General features: G+C 36.0%; 1 protein-coding gene across 1 annotated transcript in view; it reads right to left on the bottom strand.

The window, feature by feature from the left end:
• Positions 1–18: 18 nt before the first annotated feature.
• LOC102809444 (uncharacterized) overlaps positions 19–23070 on the bottom strand; it is a 51598-nt gene continuing 28546 nt past the window's right edge. The window contains exons 6-18 of the mRNA XM_085498220.1: positions 15503–15574; positions 14033–14104; positions 11078–11155; positions 10845–10922; positions 9906–9977; positions 7789–7860; positions 6849–6920; positions 4795–4866; positions 3986–4218; positions 3135–3584; positions 2128–2304; positions 1068–1232; positions 19–968 (exon numbers count right to left, since the gene is read on the bottom strand). Of these exons, the coding sequence (XP_085354346.1) occupies positions 904–968; positions 1068–1232; positions 2128–2304; positions 3135–3584; positions 3986–4218; positions 4795–4866; positions 6849–6920; positions 7789–7860; positions 9906–9977; positions 10845–10922; positions 11078–11155; positions 14033–14104; positions 15503–15574 (1678 nt within the window). The 3' untranslated portion in view covers positions 19–903. The remainder of the gene's footprint in view (positions 969–1067; positions 1233–2127; positions 2305–3134; positions 3585–3985; positions 4219–4794; positions 4867–6848; positions 6921–7788; positions 7861–9905; positions 9978–10844; positions 10923–11077; positions 11156–14032; positions 14105–15502; positions 15575–23070) is intronic.

Raw genomic sequence — 23070 nt, 5'->3', positions numbered from 1 at the left:
ACAATGCGAAGATGAAAATGTTTTTGAAAATTTTACTTCTAAGAAAAAATGAGTCGATTCTGTAAATGAATGTAATGACGAAATATTCCAATAACAAACAATGCGAAGATGAAAATGTTTTTGAAAATTTTACTTTTAAGAAAAAATGTGTCGATTCTGTAAATGAATGTAATGACGAAATATTCCAATAACAAACAATGCGAAGATGAAAATGTTTTTGAAAATTTTACTTCTAAGAAAAAATGTGTCGATTCTGTAAATGAATGTAATGACGAAATATTCCAATAACAAACAATACACAACTCAGTTGATTATTTTTCCAATTTCAAATAATACATATGTACTTTAAATTTTTTTTAAATCTTGGAATGTTACTTATTATAGTACATTAATACAAAAACACAGATACATTATACCCATATTTCGTCACTTCTTTGTAGCAAACAAGCCTTTCAAAAAATAACAATATAGACAGACCTTGAGATAATTCAAACACCAAAGAACTAAAGTATACATAGACGTCACGTTTCAAATCATGAACTAATTTAAATACAGAAAACAAAAGTCAAATTAAAAGAACAAATTTAAATGACAAATGAAACGATATGATATTTCTGAGGAAAAAAAAACACTAAGCGAAAGTAGATAAAAAGCATTCAACACACACGAAATTAAAAACGCGATTAGCAGCTTTGGACTGTATCACGTGACACGATACTGCAATCCTTGAAAGCTGTCATATGATTGAACATTGATTTATCCATATAACTGACTCGGAAACGATTTTTTTCTTCAATCCGGACCACGATGGAAATGTTTTGGCCATTGATGTAATGCTTGTGAGAACTGCTATGAGTCTAAACAAGTTTCCAACAAGAAGTATATTTCTGTTTTTGGAAACAATCAAGGTGGCCCAACCATTAATGTCGTTGACACGTTTGATACTCGAGTTGACATCGGCCTCCGTCCTACAAAAACATTAATAATTATAATAATATTTGAATAATAATTATTCAACGTCCCATGAAATATTTTCTGAGAAATATACAACATACAGTAAAACTCACCCCTGGGTGGCTTTTTCGTACTGTAGAATATACGGTGTCGTAGTTTCTTTGTCATAACTGATTTCCAACCTTGTCTGCATTGAACTGTCGTCAATGTGTAGAGCGCTGGGTCGATAGCACTATTTACCGGGACAACTAGCACGGTAAACCAAGCATAAACTTCACCTGCGTCAATAAGATAAAACATTAAGTTTTTTTTTCTGAATGATAATTGACGCACACACAATACAGAAATTGGAAAATTAAAGCATCATAGTTGCGCACATTCAAATTGCGTTGTATATGCATCAGGGGACACGTGTCTAGAATAGCCCAGTCGTGGCAATTTTATAAAAAATTTTATCTTCTTAAATCGTGGTCGCGGGTGATTCTACAAACTATCATATAAAACAATAACATTTGCCATGACTTTAGATCTTTAAGCTAGTATGCAGTACATTTGATAAAATACTAGTACATAAACGTGACTAGTACAATCAACACGAGACTAAACTGCCCCGGGTGTTTGAGAAATACGACCCCATTCATTGGCATCTTTAAGATCACAAAGCTGAAAACTCGTGACAGCGGAACAAGGGTGTCTATTTTGTACATACTGGTGCGCGCAGGCATATTTATTTACCATCAATCCAAATAGTATTCAACATTTTTGGTTGTAGATCACCATGTATTAACTGTAATTATGCACAAACTATTTCACAATATGGATGTTGAAATATTCACAGCAATTAGCTGGTATCCCAATGATGCTAATTGGATTGGGAACCGACATAATGGGCATGCCAAACACTTTTTTGCGTGGATCTTTACATTTCATTTTCACTTACTTTATTAAAAAGAAAGTTAGATTATGTGACAGCGAGCGCAAGATATTTACATACACCTATCTCCCGCACCCGGTAGGTAATTACCAAGGGACTTTGCAACATCCCCAGACACTTTCCTAAACGCCTCAACGACCGTTGAAGACTCGCCTCTTGCGCGACTACACGGAGTAGTCGTTTCGCTCTGCCCAGGTATTACTTGTAGTAAGTAACCTGGTACGCTGCATTTTACGTACCTGTAATGTCAACATCGGCTAAAACTATTGCAGTCAGTATCATTATTGGCACCCAACATAACGTGTTAGTAATTATGATAAACAGAAAACGTTTCGCAAAGTTCATATCTCCCTCTCGTTGATAAGTAAAATCTTTATTAACTGCCTTTCGTGTGCGTCGTATACTCCAAAACATACCTACAAAATAAAAAAAAGAAAGAAAACAATTGTGGGAAAAGTGTTTCGACATTATATCGAGGACCATTGTGAACACAATCACGTGACTACTTTTAGTTGAATGTTTTAGTATAAACTTACTTGTGAATAAAAAGAATATATCCACTATTAACTTGACCATATTTTGTCATCTTTCGATACATTTATGTATTTTGGTGAATGCTGAAATTTTGTCAGTGTTAGAACGTTGGTTGGCGACACAATGATATATTGTGAATGAACAAGTTTCAGCCAAGTTACTAAAAATCAAAAGGGTTTTCGACTAAGTGTTGTAGACTATTTATACATTCTGGATTACAACTGAAAACAAAGCTATAGAAAAAACGGTTATTCAGTTAAAATATAGTTTAGAACAATTTTATGAATGGTTCTTACGGTGAAGATATCTTCGCTATATTAAAATACACACACACACATACACATATATATATATATATATATATATATATATATATATATATATATATATATATATATATATATATATATGTGTGTGTGTATCATGACTATTTCTTGGTATTTTGAATATTTATAAAAAAAAGAGGTTTATAGAAATAGAAGATTCTTTAAAAAATTACAGAAACTGTAATAGAGTATATATGCGAGAAGTACTGACATCCTCGAACCAATAGACGATGTTCGTGTATCAGGTACACGTGTTATGTTGCTCGATTACGCAAGTCATAGGTTCGATTTATGTTATACCCCAACGATATCAAACGAATGTACATGTCATTAGCACGACGAGCAGCAATGCATATTGTATTATTAGATCTATAAATAATACTTACCGATATAAGCGCCGATAATGAAGACAAAACAGACAAAGTTCACACCAAGAAAGATAAACACTTGATACTGCCAACCAGATCCGAAAGGCTTCACAATCAGCAACGGGAAACATGCTCCGTTTTGACCATAAAAGTGAGGCCACGATGGCAACATCAAGGGAAAGACAGCCAACGCGGTAGCGCTGATCCAGATGACCGCCATGTACACGACACCAGTACGGTAAGTTATCTGTATCGTCCGTTGTGGCATTGTGATGCATAAGAACCGCTGCACGGAAATGGCGGTGAGGAAAAAAAGGGAAGCTTCCGAAGACAACATGGAGAGTACACCACTTAGACTACAAATCCAACTGGTCATCCACTCATGGGAATGCTGGTAAAATTTGTCACGATAAAACAGATCATGCGACCCAATGATTATCAGATAAGCACCCATTAATAAATCAGCAGCTGAAAATGAAGGAAGGATACAAATTATTGAACAGAATCAACACTTTTTGAAGGCGGTGGTTTTTGTGCAGCGCGAGTTCGAATTCCACGCGTTGTGCATGTCGCGCGGGATCTTGTCGAACAACGCGTGGCTAGTATGATTCTTTACACATACCAGGGTAAAAGCTTTCTATTGCCCCAATATTGCAAATTGTCCGTATGTACAACTTCCCAGTATAGATCACGTTGTTCATTTAACGATGTTCTGATTTATGAACTGTCAGCTGTGCCTTACTACGTGTACTACCAACTCGTTTTAGCAGATAGGAATGTTAGTGCATGTTTTTTCGTTTTTGCATGTATAATAAGCTCGGCAGCAAAATGAGCTCTTAAAAGCGCGTGGGGTAGGAAACAGTTCTCACCACATAAATGCTGAATGAGCAAAGAGTGGACTTTGTTCTCCGTCGTCATAACACAGGCACGTCCGAAGATCACGGCCAGATTACCAATAATTGTCGCAAATGCCACGACCCATATATAATAACGCAGAACTTCATTGGCTAGAAGGTTCTCTAGAGACGAAATTCCGTCAGATTTTGGAGAGCAATCGAACACGTGGTTAGCGTAAGTACAGTAATGAAACTTGTAGAAATGCCTGGAAGAAGAAATACTGTTAATTATCTTCAAATTTATATATCAGACCATACAATCACACATTTGGCATGTATTCTTTCTTGTTTTTGCAGTTTGGCTGGCTGGTTTGCCTGCCTGTCGACTACTCGGTTAGTTGGAAGAGATTTGGGTATCATTGCCATAGAAACGGGAATACTTTCAACGATTATTCAGATAACTTAAAAAGTTAAGGACGAATTTTCGAGATCATTTTATGAGGGGTCTGACAAATGCCAATGAATTATATTTTAGGAGAGTTCTGGATCCGGTTGACATTGAAGATGATATTTTATACGACTGGTATACTAACGTATAGATACAGTATTCACACGAAACGCAATGAGAAGTATAAGAAGTTACAGCTTAGTACTGGTCTTGCCACATCAAGCGGGTGGACCGGGAATATGTATAACAATAACAATACGATACTAATTCATCGACTTCCGCGATGGTCGAGACTCGTGCATTGCTAGTAGTCTCGCTGTGCATACTTTTAATATCTCTGAGACAACCCCCATATTAAACACATTTCAAAAGTTATTGTATTATTGATACTCACACGTGTTTCAACTGCGACAAATGGCTAAACATACGAGCATCTATATTAGCAATTTCAACACCTGCAAAATTTCTACAAATAATAAATAATGGAGCCTTAGAAAAAACAAACTAACAAGTTGCTGTATATGGTTCTGTATTGGTTATTTAAACATTAATGGATTTTCCAAGGTGTAATATTAAATAAGAAGAGTGCACGGAGAGATAATGTGCGAGGCATCACCACGTCTACGCCCTTCTCCAAGTTATCACTTATTATTATTGTTATAAATCACCTACATTATAATTAGACACGTGTAATAAAAGTTGGGGGCTTTTTGTTTAAATGAATTTACGTCATAAAAACCTGTAATTCAGATAAACAATGTGTTCCCGAGACAGCTTTGACTAAATCATGCCAGGAAACTGAAAACAAGGCACAATCATAGCAAAAAGTATTTGGGTGAACTATATGTAATGCTGGAGAGAAATCAGCCAAAGCACAACTGTAGGCCATGTTTATATACAATGATTTTCTAGCTAAATGAGGTGCTTATTGAATCACCAATAAGTCAAAGTATGCATGAACAATTAGTGCGGAGACTAATGCATATTAAACATTTTGAACAAAATCGTGAAACATTGCGTTGAAATGCTTATTATTATTATTATTGTTATTCAAACTATTAGTCACAAATCGGTGACCGTTTTGTAATATTGAACTGAAGTGTGTAGCAAGCAATGCATGCTAAGATATACCAAAGAAGTATTTAATTTGTTTTCTTTCTTCTTATTTTCTTATCTGTGTAATTGTTATTTTGAAAAGAAATAAAATTAACTTAAATAAAAAAGAAGTATTTAATGACACGTTCAGGCAACTGGTCAGTTGAGTCACGATTTCATTAGGCTGAGCAAAAACCGAATAAAAGTTGCATACATAGAAAGTTTACTTTGGGAAAAAAAGAAACAAAAAACACAATACACAATTGCACGTCAAATGGTTTAGCAGCAATTCATCATATAACCCAAATTGGAAAAACACGAAAATATTCGTATGCAAATGATATTTCTTATTTACGTCTATCGCCCCTCCTGGGACATAGGCCGTCAACCAGTTTCCTCCAGGCAGAGCGGTCCTGAGCCAGCATCTCCAGTTCTTTCCATGTGCGGCCCATCTTCTTAACATCTGCCTCCATGTCTCTGTGCCATGAGTTACGAGGCCTTCCCCTCTTCCTTTTTCCTTGAGGATTCCAAGTCAATGCCTGTCTAGTAATATCATGCATTGGTTTCCGTAGGGTGTGGCCAATCCACCGCCATCGTCTCTGCAAGAGCTCTGCCTCAATGGGTTGCTGATGAGCAATCTCCCACAAGTCTTGGTTACTAATTACCTCAGGCCAGAAAATTCTGAGGATACGCTTAAGACAAGTATTGATGAAGGTCTGAATTTTCCTAATAATGGCAACAGTAGTTCTCCATGTTCCTGCACCATATAGGAGGACCGGCTTGACAACTGTGTTGAAGATGCGTATTTTAATGTTCCTTGGTAGTTTTGTAGATCGCCATATGTTATTTAGCTGATGGAATGCTCTCCTTGCTTTCCCTATCCTTATTCTTACATGCAAATACCATACTGCTAAATTTAGGTAATAACCGACAGAAAACACAAGAACAGATACTGACACAATTGCGAAATGATACCAATATGTAACTATATACCAGATACAAAAAACTATGGAGCACACATCCCCAATGTTGTGATTAACGATACGCAGCGACCGGGTCATATTTAGCATAGACACAGAAAAGTATTGACGTCTTCGAACGTATGGTGCATCCTAACGATCTCAGGGTTCAACTGCTACTCATATGTACATATTCAAGTACAGCTGGGAGAGTCGTAGTTGTAGTTTTCTGTTTTTTTTTAAAAATCAAAACCGAAATTCAATGACGTCATGTAGTGTAGTGTAGTGTAGTGTAGTGTAGTGTAGTGTAGTGTAGTGTAGTGTAGTGTAGTGTAGTGTAGTGTAGTGTAGTGTGTGAAGCACTACTACTTATGAATATGAACAAGTTACTTACAGCGTATTCAAATTCAAATTGTTTCTGAATAAATGCAGAGGCAGCCTATGTATTCTATTGTTAGCAAAGTCCCTGTAATATAATGAGACAATAATGTTAGCTGTGCTAGCAACAGTGTTACTAGTACCATTCACATTACGCGATCGACTATTGCTTTGTTAGCTGTCAATCACGGGATACTATGTACATTGTTCTTTACGTAGCCAGATCTACCACATAGTCGCAATAACTATATCACACATTTGTATTAGATGGTACGACAACGTTCTAAAGAAGCAATTTATGTGAGACAATCTATAACTTCGTGCAAGTGAGATAATTTCATTACTTGAATAACAAATATTATATCCAGTATGCCGGGGTTTTCCTACATCAGAAATGCCATTAATCACAGTTTTAAAACACGCTGCTAGTTCACATGCTGCGCCAAGTAAATTAAAAAAAAAAAACTGCAAATCAATTTCACATATGCCCCACAGCATAATACGTATCTATGATAACAAATCCTTTAATTTACCAATACTTGCTTATCTTAATGAGATGAGAATACATAACTAGTGCTTACATACAGAGCAAATGAAGGCATTTAATGCAAGCAAATTACCAGAATATTGAGTGCATACAACGTAATCGTATATCAGACATTGTACTCGTTATTCGTGTTGTCTTATTTGTTGTTCTAAATGATTTCTTCAAGATTATTTCCCTACAACTTTTCTACAAGTCGCGCCATCTGGCGAAGAATCTTTTCTTTGACGTCGACAGGACGTAAATTAGTGTAAACAATGTTGAAATGTACAACTGATTTTTACGTACACTGTAACAACATTTTAAAAGACGGTCATTTTTTTTATTGGCGGGCGACCATAGCCATAAATTAAACATTTTATTATTGCGATCGATAACAATAGGTGTGTTATTTGACAACTATAATACTTACAGCCTGCTAAGATTTGCCAATTTTATGAAAGTATTGGGCGCCAACGACGATATCAAGTTGTTTGATAGATCACTGCAAAAAATAATATGAATCATCAGGTCTCGTGTGATTATGACAATTACTGTAAATGTTTTTTTTAAAATTTATTGCTTCATAGACTAGGATCGACACGCTGGCGTTCCAATGTCACTCAATACGTCGCATGTAACCACGTTGACAAAATGCGATGAGTCGTGCGGTATGAACACAGAAATGTCAGACCACTAATTGCCAAACGAAAAGTGTGCTTTCGCCCTCTGTGCGAATAAAATACACAGCACATCATTTGACATGATTTATATTCAACAGAAGCAACTCAATAGTTTTGGTTTACCAGACTGACAACTAGTAAGTTTTTATTCTCCCCATCAACCATTAGACAGTCTCATCTCGTTGTGTTTCCGAGAATTCACCTTGGTATATGTTACAATACATTAGTTTATCTATACAAGTACAACCAACTAACCCCTATCAAAGTTTGTTGGCAGTGTTGCAATGATATAGACTATGTCAACGGTCAGGAACGGACTGGAACCAACAAATACCCTGTACTTTCCCACCAATATGCCCAGCAAGCAAAAAACCCTGCGGAGGGGAAGTAGTGCTATCGTGGTATATTGTCTGTCATAACAGAACCCACACAGATGAACTATTTATGATTGTTTATTCACGAACTCAAGAACATTAATATTCAAAAACGACTACACATCCCTTCTAAATAAAAATGAACATCTAGACATTGTCTTTTTAAAGCCATATTACAACGGCCGTGGACCGGACGGCCATTCTAGATCTTTCCAGAACGCACAGGTTATCAGTCCGTCCCTGCCAACGGGTAGCATTACATGAAAGGTGCTTTGCGCACTAGCTAATCATGACATTTGTTAGAATTCTTTTCTGTGGGAATCTACACACGAGAACGATGTTAAAACGTGTGCTGTTAGAAAGTATATTAACCTTTTAATTAATTCTATTTCGTGTTTTAGCTGACTGATTAAACAGCAATGTGAATACTAGGGAATTCGAAGTACCATCTGTTTATGTAATTACTCGAACAATAACGCTTCTCAAAAATCTCTTCAACTGAAATAATGCAATGGCTTTTCAATCTAATTATTACAATTGTTCTGACATCAACATTTCCGAACTTGCTCTCTGTGATCAGATTTATAAATTTAATGAAACACATTAGAGAATTGACAGATGTTTTTTCCAATGTTTTGCACGTACGTGTTCTATTATGTAAATCGACGACATTTTGATTAATAAAACAATTTATATCCAACATTTTCTTTAAATTACTAAACCTACCAGATGGCAGACATTACTGTGTAAATACGGGATTCACTATGTCTGCACGAGACGGCGACCGTGCGTTCCATGAAAATACTGCGAACGAGGCTTCAATTGGCTGACGTAATCGGACCGACTATCACGCTGTCTAAAAACCTACATCAAATAATGATTGCTTTAGTGTGCTTATGCATTTCAGATATCTATGCTAAATGTTGGCTGTGGGTCTATAGCTCTTCTTGTGTCTGTCTTTAGATTCTGTGATGACATTTTAGTAATTTCTGGTACATTTGGTGTCCTTAAAGTTGTTATATATTCAGATATTGCGATTCTATCGAGACAGTAGAGTTATATTACTTTTCATATCACACCATTGAACCTACCAACAATTGGCATCACGTTTATTTCAGAATTTCTGTCGATAAACTTTACGTAACGCCAATGACAACCATTTTATTAAAGCGGTGAGTCGTCACCTACGCATGCGCCAAATGGCCATAGCAAACAAACGTCTACCCATGAGCCTTTGCATTCTTAGCGCGTGTTGTTATCATCGCTTGGAGCTCAATTCCCGCTCGTGCGCAGGTGACGACCCTCCCGTTTTAAGGTTGAATGAGGCAGTTTCCTAAACTCTACTCTGTATATTACGGCGTATTGCATTGAATAATCAATTATTCCTAATTATTATAAAGTCAGGAAGAGGAAGCTGTAGTGATTGAATAAATCGATAAAAGCCCAGGAGAATAGTCATATCGCACTGACGTCATTTCTATGTGTATACTTACAGGTGTTCTAAACTCCTGACGTCTTCGAATGCATCTTCATCGATTTTAACTAGCATGTTTTCTCGCAGAAATCTGTTGATGAATACTTTGGTGAGTTTACAACATATAGATCATATGCTATGTAATATTACTATAACGACCAAATGAAGTGAACATGTGATTGATGTAGCAGATTTTTTCCTGCAAATATGAATAAATGGATGGAGACGATGAATGCTTCCGATGGTAAGGCAATTAGGTCAAATAGCTACAATATATAAATTTACATATTAATTGAATGTTTGTATACAGGGTATTTGACATCTTAGCCCCACGAGAGATTCATAAATAATTGTATCTTGTGAGTAGTCCCAAACGAGTTGATACCGTATGGGCCACGTGTGGGAGGGAAAGGGGCCCACGTATATAAAATAATTATGAAATAGAGCATCAATTATGAGAAACGATTATGGTAAAAGTTGTATGTTTTCATTTGTTTCGTAATGACAATATAATTATTCTAGTTGCGATTGAGCATATAGGTTTAGACGAATTTGTCAATATGCAAATATGCCAATGTGATTCTCTGCATGCTCCAGCTTGCCCTCCCGAGTAACATTACCTCTAACCAACCGTGACGTGATGACTGTACAACAAATAGATTGAGACAAGCTCACTGATCGACGCTATACGAAGAAGAAGTTCGACAGACACACCAGGGCGGAAGAATCATCAACCCCTCACCACCCCTGCAAAAGTGTACATTTTGCGCTCTTGCTTTTTACGATTTTATGGATACTATATAGTTTGCTCAAAATTATTTCGACAAGATCTAATTACATAATTCGAAGACAAAGCTATTCTAACTGCCTTTATACACGCATGCAAACAGATGAAATGAGCGAACGCATGTGTTACTGTATATATGCACACAGAAAGGAGTACAAGAAATATACTCACAGAACGCGGATATTTGAAAATTGGTAACCTTTAAACATCGTGGACGTGATTGACTTGAAGTTGTTATTTTCCAAGTGCCTATTTCACACAAAATAATTACAGAGAGAAAAAGGAAATTTTCAGCTGTAAATCGATGTCTTAGGACATTATCTACAACAATACCCGCCAATGTTGACCGCGTCAGGTGTTTCAAAACTGGTATAAAAGATACAATAGAAGTTTTGTTTACTTACAACCAATCCAGATTTGGAATGTCCTTAAATGCACTTGCATCCCAAGTGTCTTCAGATAGATCATTACTCCTCATGTCCCTGAATAAAATACACATGATGTACCATATCAATATGAGCAACATTCTATTTTAAGGGGAACACGACATTTTTTTTAAATTGTCTACAAACACGAGCCTCTCAATATATTCTACCAAAATATATATTTTGATACAAATCTTGCATATCTGGGGAAATGGACACAACGCCATTCCATTCCATATACGACATGTTTGAAATTAGTTCATTGTCTATGCGATGACTATGCGCTGTGTGTTTGTGCATAAAATGCTTCAAGAAGTTGTGGAAATTGGGAAGAAATACTAGCGAGTGGCTGAGTACAAGAATAAGGTCTTAGAAAATTCGTTTTAAATGAATTGATAGAGTGAAATTGTTCATGTCGCACCTCATGAATCTATATCAATAAAATAGTAGGGTGACTATTTGATAACGACAGCCGCTCAGCTGGCAGATGGTCACACTGGTAGGGTGAGTGTCGACACTCAAGGGACGGGAAAATGTCATTGCCCAGCTGGACACGATTGCCAAAAACACTGGCCACATAATATAATTGAAACAGAAATTCATCATTATTTTATAGAAATGCACATAAATATATTAATAAAATTCTAGATATTAGCCTTAATACATTTCTTACACATTCACTCGTGTAAATCGTCATAAATCGAATCTTAACTTTGTTCAGGCTGATGAGTTTTTCAACAAATTATTCTCACCACGTTATATTTTCAAATACAATTAAGTGCAGTAAAAAGATTGCAGAAAATTCAATTTAAACTTAGATAACACAATTTTAAGATTGGTCAAGACAGCTTCACGAAAGTGCAATTTCTCTATTTTTGGCGAATAGTTTGTTTACAAGGTCATATGCAACAAAATTAAGTGACAAACCAATTGTTTTGAATAATGTAATATTACAGCGGATTACAATGTTACTACATGAGACTCTCCAAAAAAAAGTAAAACAGGACCCGTTGAGTTAGAATACGGCGGTTTCAGTAGTTTGACTTATGCATATGAGTAGGCATTAGAACTCAGGTGAGAAATACCACGTCGTTCATCACAAAAATACGGTTACAAATTAAGTTCCGTTTTTTTTCATTCAAAAAATGTCAATTTTTGAACTTCTCGTTTTTCAAAAATGTTTTGAGGTTGAACAGGAAATGGCGAATAACCTGCACACAAAAGTGAAAATGAACCTCTATTGATCAACCTAAATCTCATATTTTTTACAAAATCTGTTCTTCTGGGTTGATGTTAATTTACCCATTCACTTTTTTTAACAGGTACTAAAATGTGACCGCCCCAATTCTCGACATTAGTATAATGTATTGACATGGTTTACGACTAAAATCAGAGCAGCAATCTGGACTCCAAGGAAGAGTGGGTAACAAGCGAAACTATAGTTGAGGGAAACCAGACGTTGTTAACACTGATTCGACAATGTAACCTTTAGTAGTTTGTTTTTATTTATCAGTCATATGTTTTGTGTTCTTGGACTTATAAGTTATCTTATATATTGTTAATTTACTAAATGCAACAGACGACGTCAAACGCAGACTACATGGCACCGATTGATGTGACCAATTATTGCGAAGTAGGTATTAAAATAACCAACCCTCCACTGACTCTTCTTTAATCACGAAGTGTATTGGCTATGAATACAAATACATTGTTATTTCAGGAAATCATGGGACTCAGATAGAATCATAAACGTTTTTCTAATACATTGAGCTGCACTCGTGTGGAGCAATTTGGGAAACTGGTGCTTGAGGTTAGCTTGCTGGAAATGTGTTAGACAACATTATGTACGCTTAGCTCTAACACTGTACAGTAACACTCCATTAATCAAGCGTGACAGGGAAAAACAACTATATATAATACGAATTTAAATACAGTATTGACAATAACAAGCCATGCATGGCACAGTCCCCGTTAGTTATCAAATTTAAGATATATAGTTTTGTTTATAGTAATATAGCTGGAATATAACCATGTCAGGAATATGATTTTTTAACATTAAAATGATTGACATTTGTATCTGATGGTCAAACAAGTACTTGTCCATATTGAGAGATAATGCTCTGGAACTGCATTCAAAATCAGCCATTTTGAATACATGTATATATATAACATGATGTATAACGAATATATATAATTTAAATATAATAAGTCAAAGCATTTAAGAGATATGGCTCTGCTCTAAAAGCCCAATCATTAAAACAAAATGGCCGCCAGTCAGCCATTTTGAATCCAATCTGAAAAATAAAATGACGAGCATCAGGAACCCGTAATGTCTAATGTATGTACCAAGTTTGAACGAAATCCACCCATGAATGCTTGATATTTGATGATTTTTAGCACAAAAATGACTACCATTCAGCCATTTTGAATAGGATAGTCAAACCAATATATCTGTTTATCTATGACATGATGTATAATGAATATTTAAAATTTGAAAATGTTATCAGTCAAAACAAGTCGAGATATGGGTCCAGAAGCCCATTCATTAAAACAAAATGGCCTCCAGACAGTCATTTTGAATCTTATCTGAAAAACAAATTATTTGCATCAAGGTCCCATAATGTCTAATGTACATACCAAGTTTGAACAAAATCCATCTGTAAACAGCCGAGAAATGGTTGATTTTTAGGATTTTTTAGCGCCAAAAATGGCCGCCATTCGGCCATCTTGAATCAGATTGTAAAACAAAATGATGTGCATATGTATCATGTATGATGCATGTGTGAAGTTTGATTGTGATTGGTCCAGGCATTTCTAAGATACAGGTCCGGACGCACGCACAGACGCACGCACACACACACGCACGCACGGAGGTCAAAACATAAGTCCCCGTTTTCGGACTGCGTCCGAACGGGGACTAAAAAGTATACTCACACATAGTACAGATCATGGAACCCTTGGAAAATTCCATCTGTGATCGCTGAAATTCTGTTTTCCTCCATGACGCTATGTAAAAAAAATATGTAGTTACACGGCATCAATAATACACATTAGTGTGTGTACGAATATATTTAATCAATCTAGCATTATCAATCACACTCGTTTAAAGTAGCGGGACTATTATTTGCATACTTGTTTTCATCTTCTAATTGTGACTAAATGACTACAAATAGACCCAGGAAAGTATATATTTTTAGAATCGCCAGACTTCAAGCTATTCACAAGTGTATTTTGCATGCCTGTATCTGCATTCTACGACGCGTTACTCAAAGGTGAAAAATTACTTTTTCTGTAAAAAAATAATTACGTATTTCTGCTGGCGATAAGAAGTATTTTTTTCACTTTTCCTAGTTGTTCAATAGTCTGGTAAATTGAATGTGTCTGGTCAGTTTTATTTAAGCAACGCGTTTTAAAAAATAGTGTGCTGAATTTCAATTACTGTTTTAGTCGCATTGCCTTGGTAAATAATCGATGAAATAGTTTGTCTGGACACATTCAAGTTCCTTTCACTGTCACCTTAAAGCTGTGAAAATTTGGTGTTAATCCGACGAAAATAAGTATACGTTATTTGTTGTCAAAGACCTTGTATTTTGAAAAAACATAAACTCCTAGAAAACGTCCATGAAGTAACAGCAAAGATTTTCAAGCTTGTTTATCGGCACAATCAATTTGTTTTCCCATCCAGGTCTGTTTTAACATGTGTAAGGACATCCAAATGTGTAAGGCTATTGGAAACCAAAAAAAATAAAGGAATGGGATAGCTATAATTGGATAAATTCGGCATATGAAAACACCAAAAGCAATGATGTTTTTTCAGTGGCTGTATGACATTGTGTCTGACACATTCATATGCAAATGACTAATCTGTGAAACAAACAGGGGCGGAGACAAACCACTCAAATGTTTGGAAACATTCATTGTGTGCCAGATAGCTACTGATAACACATCCTAACATTGCTTTATCTTGAGTTTATCTTTGAAACTTATAGGCACACAGATTAAACCTGTGTTGTTGATTTTGAAAAACACTACTGAGGCTGTCTTGCTTCCCTTCAGAAAATCTACATTTTAACCAACTTACATGACATTCTATGTTATGTTGACTTTATCACATGAAAGTTTATAGTGCATTTCATCAATTAATAAATAAATGTGAAAATCGTAATTTTCAACACAAATAATAGTCTCGCTACCTTAAATAGACCATGCCAAACACACGTCACAGAAAGAATATCATGGGAACATGTCATTTGTCAAATATCGATCATTGTAGACCAAATGCAGACGGTATGCGCTCCTATGTCAATATGCACATCATAGCAAATAGAAAAATACACACTGTTAAGTAGAAACATGCATTTAAATATATTAGTACTGCACTAATACATGTGTAGAGGCACTTACAGCCACGTCAGACTTTTCAGACCATTGAAAGCACCTCTGTCTATAGCAGTGAGTCGATTTCCATTTAGATAGCTGTAAAATCAGATAATCCGAATTATCATATTAATGGGTGGCACTACTACAAAACCTGTCGGTAATTCGTTCTTTCATGTTACATTGATTATTCAACATGGATTAGTTAATCGATGTTTATGTCAGAGTTTAAATTAATGCCAAGCTCAGGCAATCGTAATCTTTACACCTGACCACACACTAATTGATATTAACTTATGCTTCTTTGTTGTTTTACTGTACCGATAAGTTATATGAAGGAGAGAGGTGCGCATGCGCGAGCAGGGCTATCATCGTAACCGATCAGCTCCACCAAATAGAATAAGAAATACAAGATTTAGCTCACAATATCAACCAAAAGTACGTCATGGCGAGTAACAAAGGCGGTGTGAAAGGTAAAGACAGGAAAGTCGACCAGATGTTGAATGGATCTACAAGATCAACGAGGAGGACGACACCGGACAGAAATAAAAACCAAGATGGCGCCGAGCACATGAACGAATCGCCCGAAATCAAAAAGCTAATGAATCTCCCAAACTGATCAAAAAATATTGATCATTTTAAAGAAAATTCTCGAAGTACAGACGGAGGTAGTAAAGATTGCACCACTTGCAAGGAAAATAGAAGAAATGGAAGAAAGGGTGTGTGATATCGAAACCTCACTCGAAAATGCTCACGTGAAAATTGAAGAAGTCATGGCGGACACTACGACGAAAAGAGAAATGACAGAATTGAGACAGAAACTTGCAGATACCGAAACGGAAATGCAAAGGTTAAAATGGAAGCAAGATGATCAAGAAAACAGGGGAAGAAGAGTCAATATAAATTTCAGGAATATTCCGGAGGGAGTAGAGAAAGAAAGTAACAGGTGTGTTGAATTTATTCGAAACTTCATCGTACACCACATGGGCTTAGAGGAAGTGAAAGACATGGCAATTCAGAGAGCACACAGAGACCCGCCATTCTCAGATCCAAAGAGGGGAAAGTCAACACTTAGTAGACCAGTAAATGTGGCATTTGTGAATGCTGGTGAAGCAAGAAATATCCTGATGGCAGCTCCTCGAAAGCTGAGAGACTACCCTTACAAGGAAAACCATATTTTCGTCACAGACGATGTGAGCAGTACAGTAAGAGATGAACGAAGACGCCTGGTCGAATATAAAAAGAAATTGAAGAAACACAATCCCGAGAAAAGGTGCTTTATAGCCTGGCGGATACCTGCAACTTTGATGGTGGAAGATGAGACAGGAAAACTAAAACAGGTGACAGTTAAGTACATATGAGGTATTTTCAGAATAGAATGAACGGTTAGTAAACAAATGTCATATGGCCATGTGGACAGGAGATGAGAACGAGTCATGTTACATATAATTGTACTTCGTTAACAACAGGACATTAGTTCTAAAAGATGTGTTAACTATTTCATAAGGAATATAAAACAGGGTGGAAGCAGATCGGGTCTGCTTTCCTTATTTCATCCATGGTAAACCATCTTGGTATGCCCTTTTGTGCACTTTATGCTCTGGTTATTTCAATGAGATTATGTTGTTTTTGTTGTGTTCTTTGTGTTTTGTTTTATTTATATGAAAAAAATGGGCAATTGTTTCAAAAAATGAAACCGAAAAGTATAGCAAAAAGCAAACTAGAAATGGATCTTAATGTTTTGACATTAAATGTCAGGGGTATGCGTGACTATAAGAAAAGAAACACAATTTCAATCTGGCTAAGCAAGAAAAAAGCAAATTTGATATTTCTGCAGGAGACACATAGCACAGCTTCAGACGAAAGCTTTTGGTCTTCACAATTTAAAGGGAAATGTTGGTATGCACATGGAACGAATTCGAGTAAAGGAGTGATGGTAATTGTAAAAAACCTAAATTTGTCTCTGAAAAAAATTAATATGGATCCTGAAGGAAGGTATGTTGTGCTCCAGGGGAAATTGATGATATGCCATATACTATTTTAAATACTTATGCTCCAAATAGGGAAAATGAGCATATAGAGTTTTTATCACAAATTGAACATGTGCTGCTGGACAATCCCTTTGGCCTGGAGAACGAGATTATAAGGGGAGGGGATTTTAATTATGCTATGGAAACAGTCAAAAAATAAAATCAATGAAATCATTGACCAGTTCAACATCGTGGACATTTGGCGTTTACTCAACCCTGAAGTAAAAAGATTTACATGGCGTAGGAGTAGACCAACAATTTTACAGAGTAGATTGGATTATTTTTTGTCACTAATGGTCTCCAAAATAGTGTTAGCAAAGTCGAAATTATCCCGGGGATACAATCAGATCACTCAGCTGTCCAACTATTACTGAAGTTTTCTCAGGATAAACGGGGTCCATCTCACTGGAAATTTAATGCCAGCCTCGTTTATGACAAAGTATATGTGACAGCATTGTCAGAAAAAATTAAGGAATGGGAAAAGGAGTCGGACAGGAAGGAAAGGGGGTTAGTATGGGACTACATTAAATTTAAAATAAAAGAATTTACTATTAAGTATTCTAAAAGTAAGGCAAAGGATCGCAGGGAGAAAATTAATGAATATGAAACAAAAGTGAAACACCTAGAAGTGCTATGCGCTGAGGAACCAAACAATATTAATATGGATAAATTAGAGAAAAGTAGACAAGAACTAGAGAAAGAATATGATTTCATAACAGAGGGACAAATTATAAGATCGAGAGCAAATTGGTTTGAAAAGGGAGAAAAAAACAATAAGTATTTTCTTGGTCTGTTGAAATCAAAGAAAAGCAGATCCTGTGATAAAAAGCTTAAAAAAATAACACGGTGATAGAAGACCAAAAACAAATACATCTCGAAATAAAATCCTTTTATACAAATCTGTATAAAGCAGCAAACACAAATGACAAATTTTTGGAAAAAATTCCTGAATGACAATGTCACTAAACTGGGGGAAATTCAAAAAAAAAATATGCGAGGGTCTACTCTCAATTGGAGAAGTTTTTAATGTATTGAAAACACTTCCAAAAAATAAAAGTTCAGGCAACGATGGACTGACCTCAGAATTTTACATAACCCGTTGGCCTATAGTGGGGCAGATATTGGAAGATGCACTAAATGTAGGACACCAGAAAGGTGAATTAACTGTGTCACAGCGTCAGGGTCGAAAAACCAGGGAGAGACCAGCAGCACCTCAAAAATTGGCGACCTATTACACTACTAAATGTAGATATTAAACTCGAATCAAAGTGTCTTGCAAAACGTATCGAAAAAGTATTACCTGATATTATTGGACCATCCCAAGTAGCGTTTGTGAAAGGATGGAAAATTGGAGATTACATCCGTTTTATTGATGAAATATATAATTAAACCTTGGAGCAGGACTTGCCGGCCATACTAGTGGCAGTGGATTTCGAAAAGGCATTTGATATGGTAGACTGGAATTTTCTTCATAAAGTTCTAAACAAATTTGGATTTGGGGACGGTTTTAGGAGATGGGTTGAAACAATGTATAGAAATATTGAAAGTAGTGTAATTAATAATGGATATGGTACAGAATATTTTAAAGTTGAAAGAGGGGTGCGACAGGGTGATCCACTGTCACCAGCTTTAAGTGGTCTCCCCTGATTCCCTACATCATAGAATAAATAATGAAATGTATGTATATGACGAGTTTCATTTTTATGTTAGAAATGTATGCTATTATTGAACAGCCCAAATAAAATTGCTTAAATACAAAAAAAAGTTATATGAAGGAGTTTTATTTGCGAGTTCTTAGTGGACAGTCAAACAGTATATCTCGTATATGTCGTCTAACTATTTACCATTTCCACTACTGTACGATCTACCTATACGAGCCGCACAATTGGTGCCGAGACTAGGACCTTTGAAACTGAAACTGTATATGATGGGAGGAAAAGGTACGGAAAAAAACTATGCGCTACAGCAAGCAATTAAGAAACGAGCAGACAATCCAGGTCAGATGACAAAACAACTGTAGAAAGCTGACGACATCCTCCAGAAAAACGACATACAGCTTAGCGATTTAGACTTCTTGGCTGCTACCATCACCGGTATTGAATCAAAGAAAGCTTAGAAAGAACTTCCGTGTGCTGAAAGTATTTGAAGCATGACAAACAAGAAACACTGTAGTTATTACAATATTAGAAGCACACATTCAGTACAAATATATAAAAGCATTGTGTTTGTTGCAAGCGAAATCATTGAAATATGTCTTATTTTTACATTAGGCATATGTGCTTTTAATAGAGCAAATAATTAGTGAGGTTCCAAGTAGCTACGGTTTAACAATTATAAATATTTAATGAAAAAATGACCATATTTTTGTCATATATCTTGTCAGACAAAACAAAACAAAACAAAAAACAAAAAAAAAACAAAAAAAACAAAAAAAAACAAAAAAAAACGGATGTCCTTATCTGAAACAGAATTTAGTACATTACAGTTATTCATATTAAGACACATCCCTGAAACTAATACAGGTAATATATTAATATACATGTTTAATGACAAAAAGTAGAATGTGTGTTCAATCTAAAACTTAACGAAAGATTAATTGGCATGTTGACGCAAATGACAATCCGAATATACTCTAACACTTTGGGAATGTCAACACGAACACTGACAATTAGATACAAATCGGCGATGGTGTATCAATTCACAATGACCAGCAGAAACGCTTATATTGAACCTCGCCATAGCGGAGTAACTACACGTTGACAATGACGGACTCCTATATATATCCAGTTATTTGACGTCAGAGTTTAAATTAACCCCTAGCTTAGGTAATATTTCTTACAGCTTACCACACACACTAATTAATATTTCTATACTTCTATGTTGGGTAACTATACCAATGTTATATAAACAAGTTTTAGTTGTGAAGTTGTGAATAAAGCAGAGTTCTTAGTGAGCAGTCACACAGTACACCTCGTGTATCTATTTTTGATACAAGTACACTGTTAGATGGATAGGATCAACATTCATCATGAAGTGGGGTGGGCGTTTCCCTAGCTACCACGATAACGCATATATCAACCAAGCAAAACAACACATTAAGCGAACATCAACAATACTAAATTGAGCAAAAAGATATTTTTGACACCAAGAAACCAACAGCAATAAGTTCAAAATCATATATAGTCAAAGTTTCTGACTATAAAGTTCATAATTTGATTATGGTAAAACATAGAACGCGTTGTGACACAGTCTCTCCAGCCTCTTTCACTGACGCAATATAATTATGCTATTTCCCAACGCACTTATATTTAATACATTGACAAAAAACACCACAAGAAAAATGTAAATCAAGCTTGTAATTACAAGTAACTAAACTCGAACGCAATATTCATCACTGTAAAAGTGGATAAATTCGAACCAGCCAGCGCCTATTCTTTCGGAAATTTGAGACATCGTTAAAAAATCGTGTACAGGGTTATGTCTGATATAAACTAATAATACGCAATTATCCAGGCAGTATGGTACTAGAAATTATTGCTGATACTAAACAATGTTTGTATTGGTTAGTTGGATACTTGAACATGCAGTCCCGGGGCATGTAGTAGACGAGCATAATTGTACTGTCACATGTTTTTCATCTTAGTCTTGTCTTTTCGTCTTAACCGTCGCAGTCCGCTTCATTGAATGTTTAGTTTGATAATGTATAAACATATATTCAGTGTGATACTGTTGCTTTCAAGTTGTGTTAAAAAGATGATTTAAACTTTCCCTTCCGTTGCCAACGTATTCAATAAACGGAAATAGCATGCGTGTGTGCATTTGCGTGAGTGAAAGATGCAGGTGAGATTTCACGTCGCAACATGTTCTATTTATTTCCAACGCGCGTGGTCGGCGCCTTTGATTGCGTTTATTTTGTTCTTTCATACTCGAAATCTATCGCTGGCACCGTTTATTTTGTCATGTCTCACAACTGAACGTCCAAGCTGACTTTGTTTTGGCTGTAATGCAATGAATTGGAAACTGATTTGAAGCTAGATCACCGTTAATATCGAATGAAGTGGTTATTATTATTATTACTTACACAACAGAAATGTTTTTGATAGTGTATCATATAATAGTGTGTGCAAATGATTTTACAGTAGACCGAACTAAACTGTAAATGACGTTAATCTATTATCGGTAGGAGTTAATGCAGTAGGAGTGGAAGACAGTGCAGTGTATGTATTCCTGTAGTGTCTAGTCAGGTGTATGGCGGAATTTTGCCAGATTACATCGCAGCGTGGATAAAAATACCGTCCGACTGGGACAATTTCCATGACTGAGCACAAGGCTGTGATTCATTTGACCTAGTATGAACGGTCAACGTCACATCGAAGCCGGCTAAATCGCGAACTATCTGGAGAGGTGGTTTCGATGTGGCTCAAGGGATTCCAGTATGAACGTAAATGTAACTTGAAGCAGACTTGGTTTGCATATTGACCAGGTCACGTGGACATATGTTAATTTCAATGTTTCCCCCGCCTAAACAAGAACCAGGAACGCTGCGTTTCCTACAATTTATCACTGTTTTGGTCGCGAAAATGTCAGTTTCGGCTGGTCACTTCGGTGTGTGGTATGTCCCGCCAGTTCTGGGGCAGTGCAAACTTTCACCCGTTGATCTCTGACATTGGCGCGACGCCACCTTGCGTCTTTTGAAACTACGCGATTTGTACCTCTCGCGCGCGATCGGGACTGGTCTGTGGATTGCGACTTACCCGATTCCGATTAGGCAGGCTTAGTATGATCGAAACAGACACCCACTGTATTTGTTAGTTTTAAACCCCCAATTTCTGTCACACACACGTGTATACTACAATAGCGGAAATTAATTCAATCGTGTGTGGTAAAAATGAGGTTCCCATTATCGTTAGAACCAGCTTATCCACCAATAATAACATCAAATACTTTGATTTTAATAATTGTGTCGGCAATATGGTTAGATCTGAAAGGTCAATCTACAGCTTATTTCATTTTAATAAAACTACGTTTGATGTACTATTCAAGATGATTAATTTCAAAAAAAAATATATGTATCATGAAGACGCCTAATACATTGCAGCATTTTGAATTTGATATTGAAATCTAAAAATAGAAAATATCACCTTTGTTCCAAAATTGTGACATTGTAATGACCATATATTGTGATATATCTGTTGAAAACTCCACAATTTCAAAATGATATTCAAGTGACATGCTCTTTGAAACCACTATAAGCTAACTTGTCGTGAATACAAATAATCAGCGTATACGATATAGCTTGTAACTAGACCATGGCGTCACACAGAAAGTACGAGGTTTATATTTTACTCTAATCACGATATTCACATCTTCATTGCATTTGATTGTTAAATTAACTGTTTTTTTAAATTAGCTGTTATTGCTTTCTTCAGTGTTACAATAAGACATTCATCTGATTGCTGATTATTCTTGCTCTCATACGTTATATATTATATAGGTACCAATATACTACCAGCAAATAAATCGTGATCTGTTTTATTAATCAATTCAATTCATGGTATAGAAGTA

This window comes from Saccoglossus kowalevskii, chromosome 4 (assembly GCF_978046115.1).
Source record: "Saccoglossus kowalevskii chromosome 4, keSacKowa6.1, whole genome shotgun sequence".
Classification (NCBI taxonomy): domain Eukaryota; kingdom Metazoa; phylum Hemichordata; class Enteropneusta; family Harrimaniidae; genus Saccoglossus; species Saccoglossus kowalevskii.
This window is presented reverse-complemented; position numbering and strand designations above follow the sequence as displayed.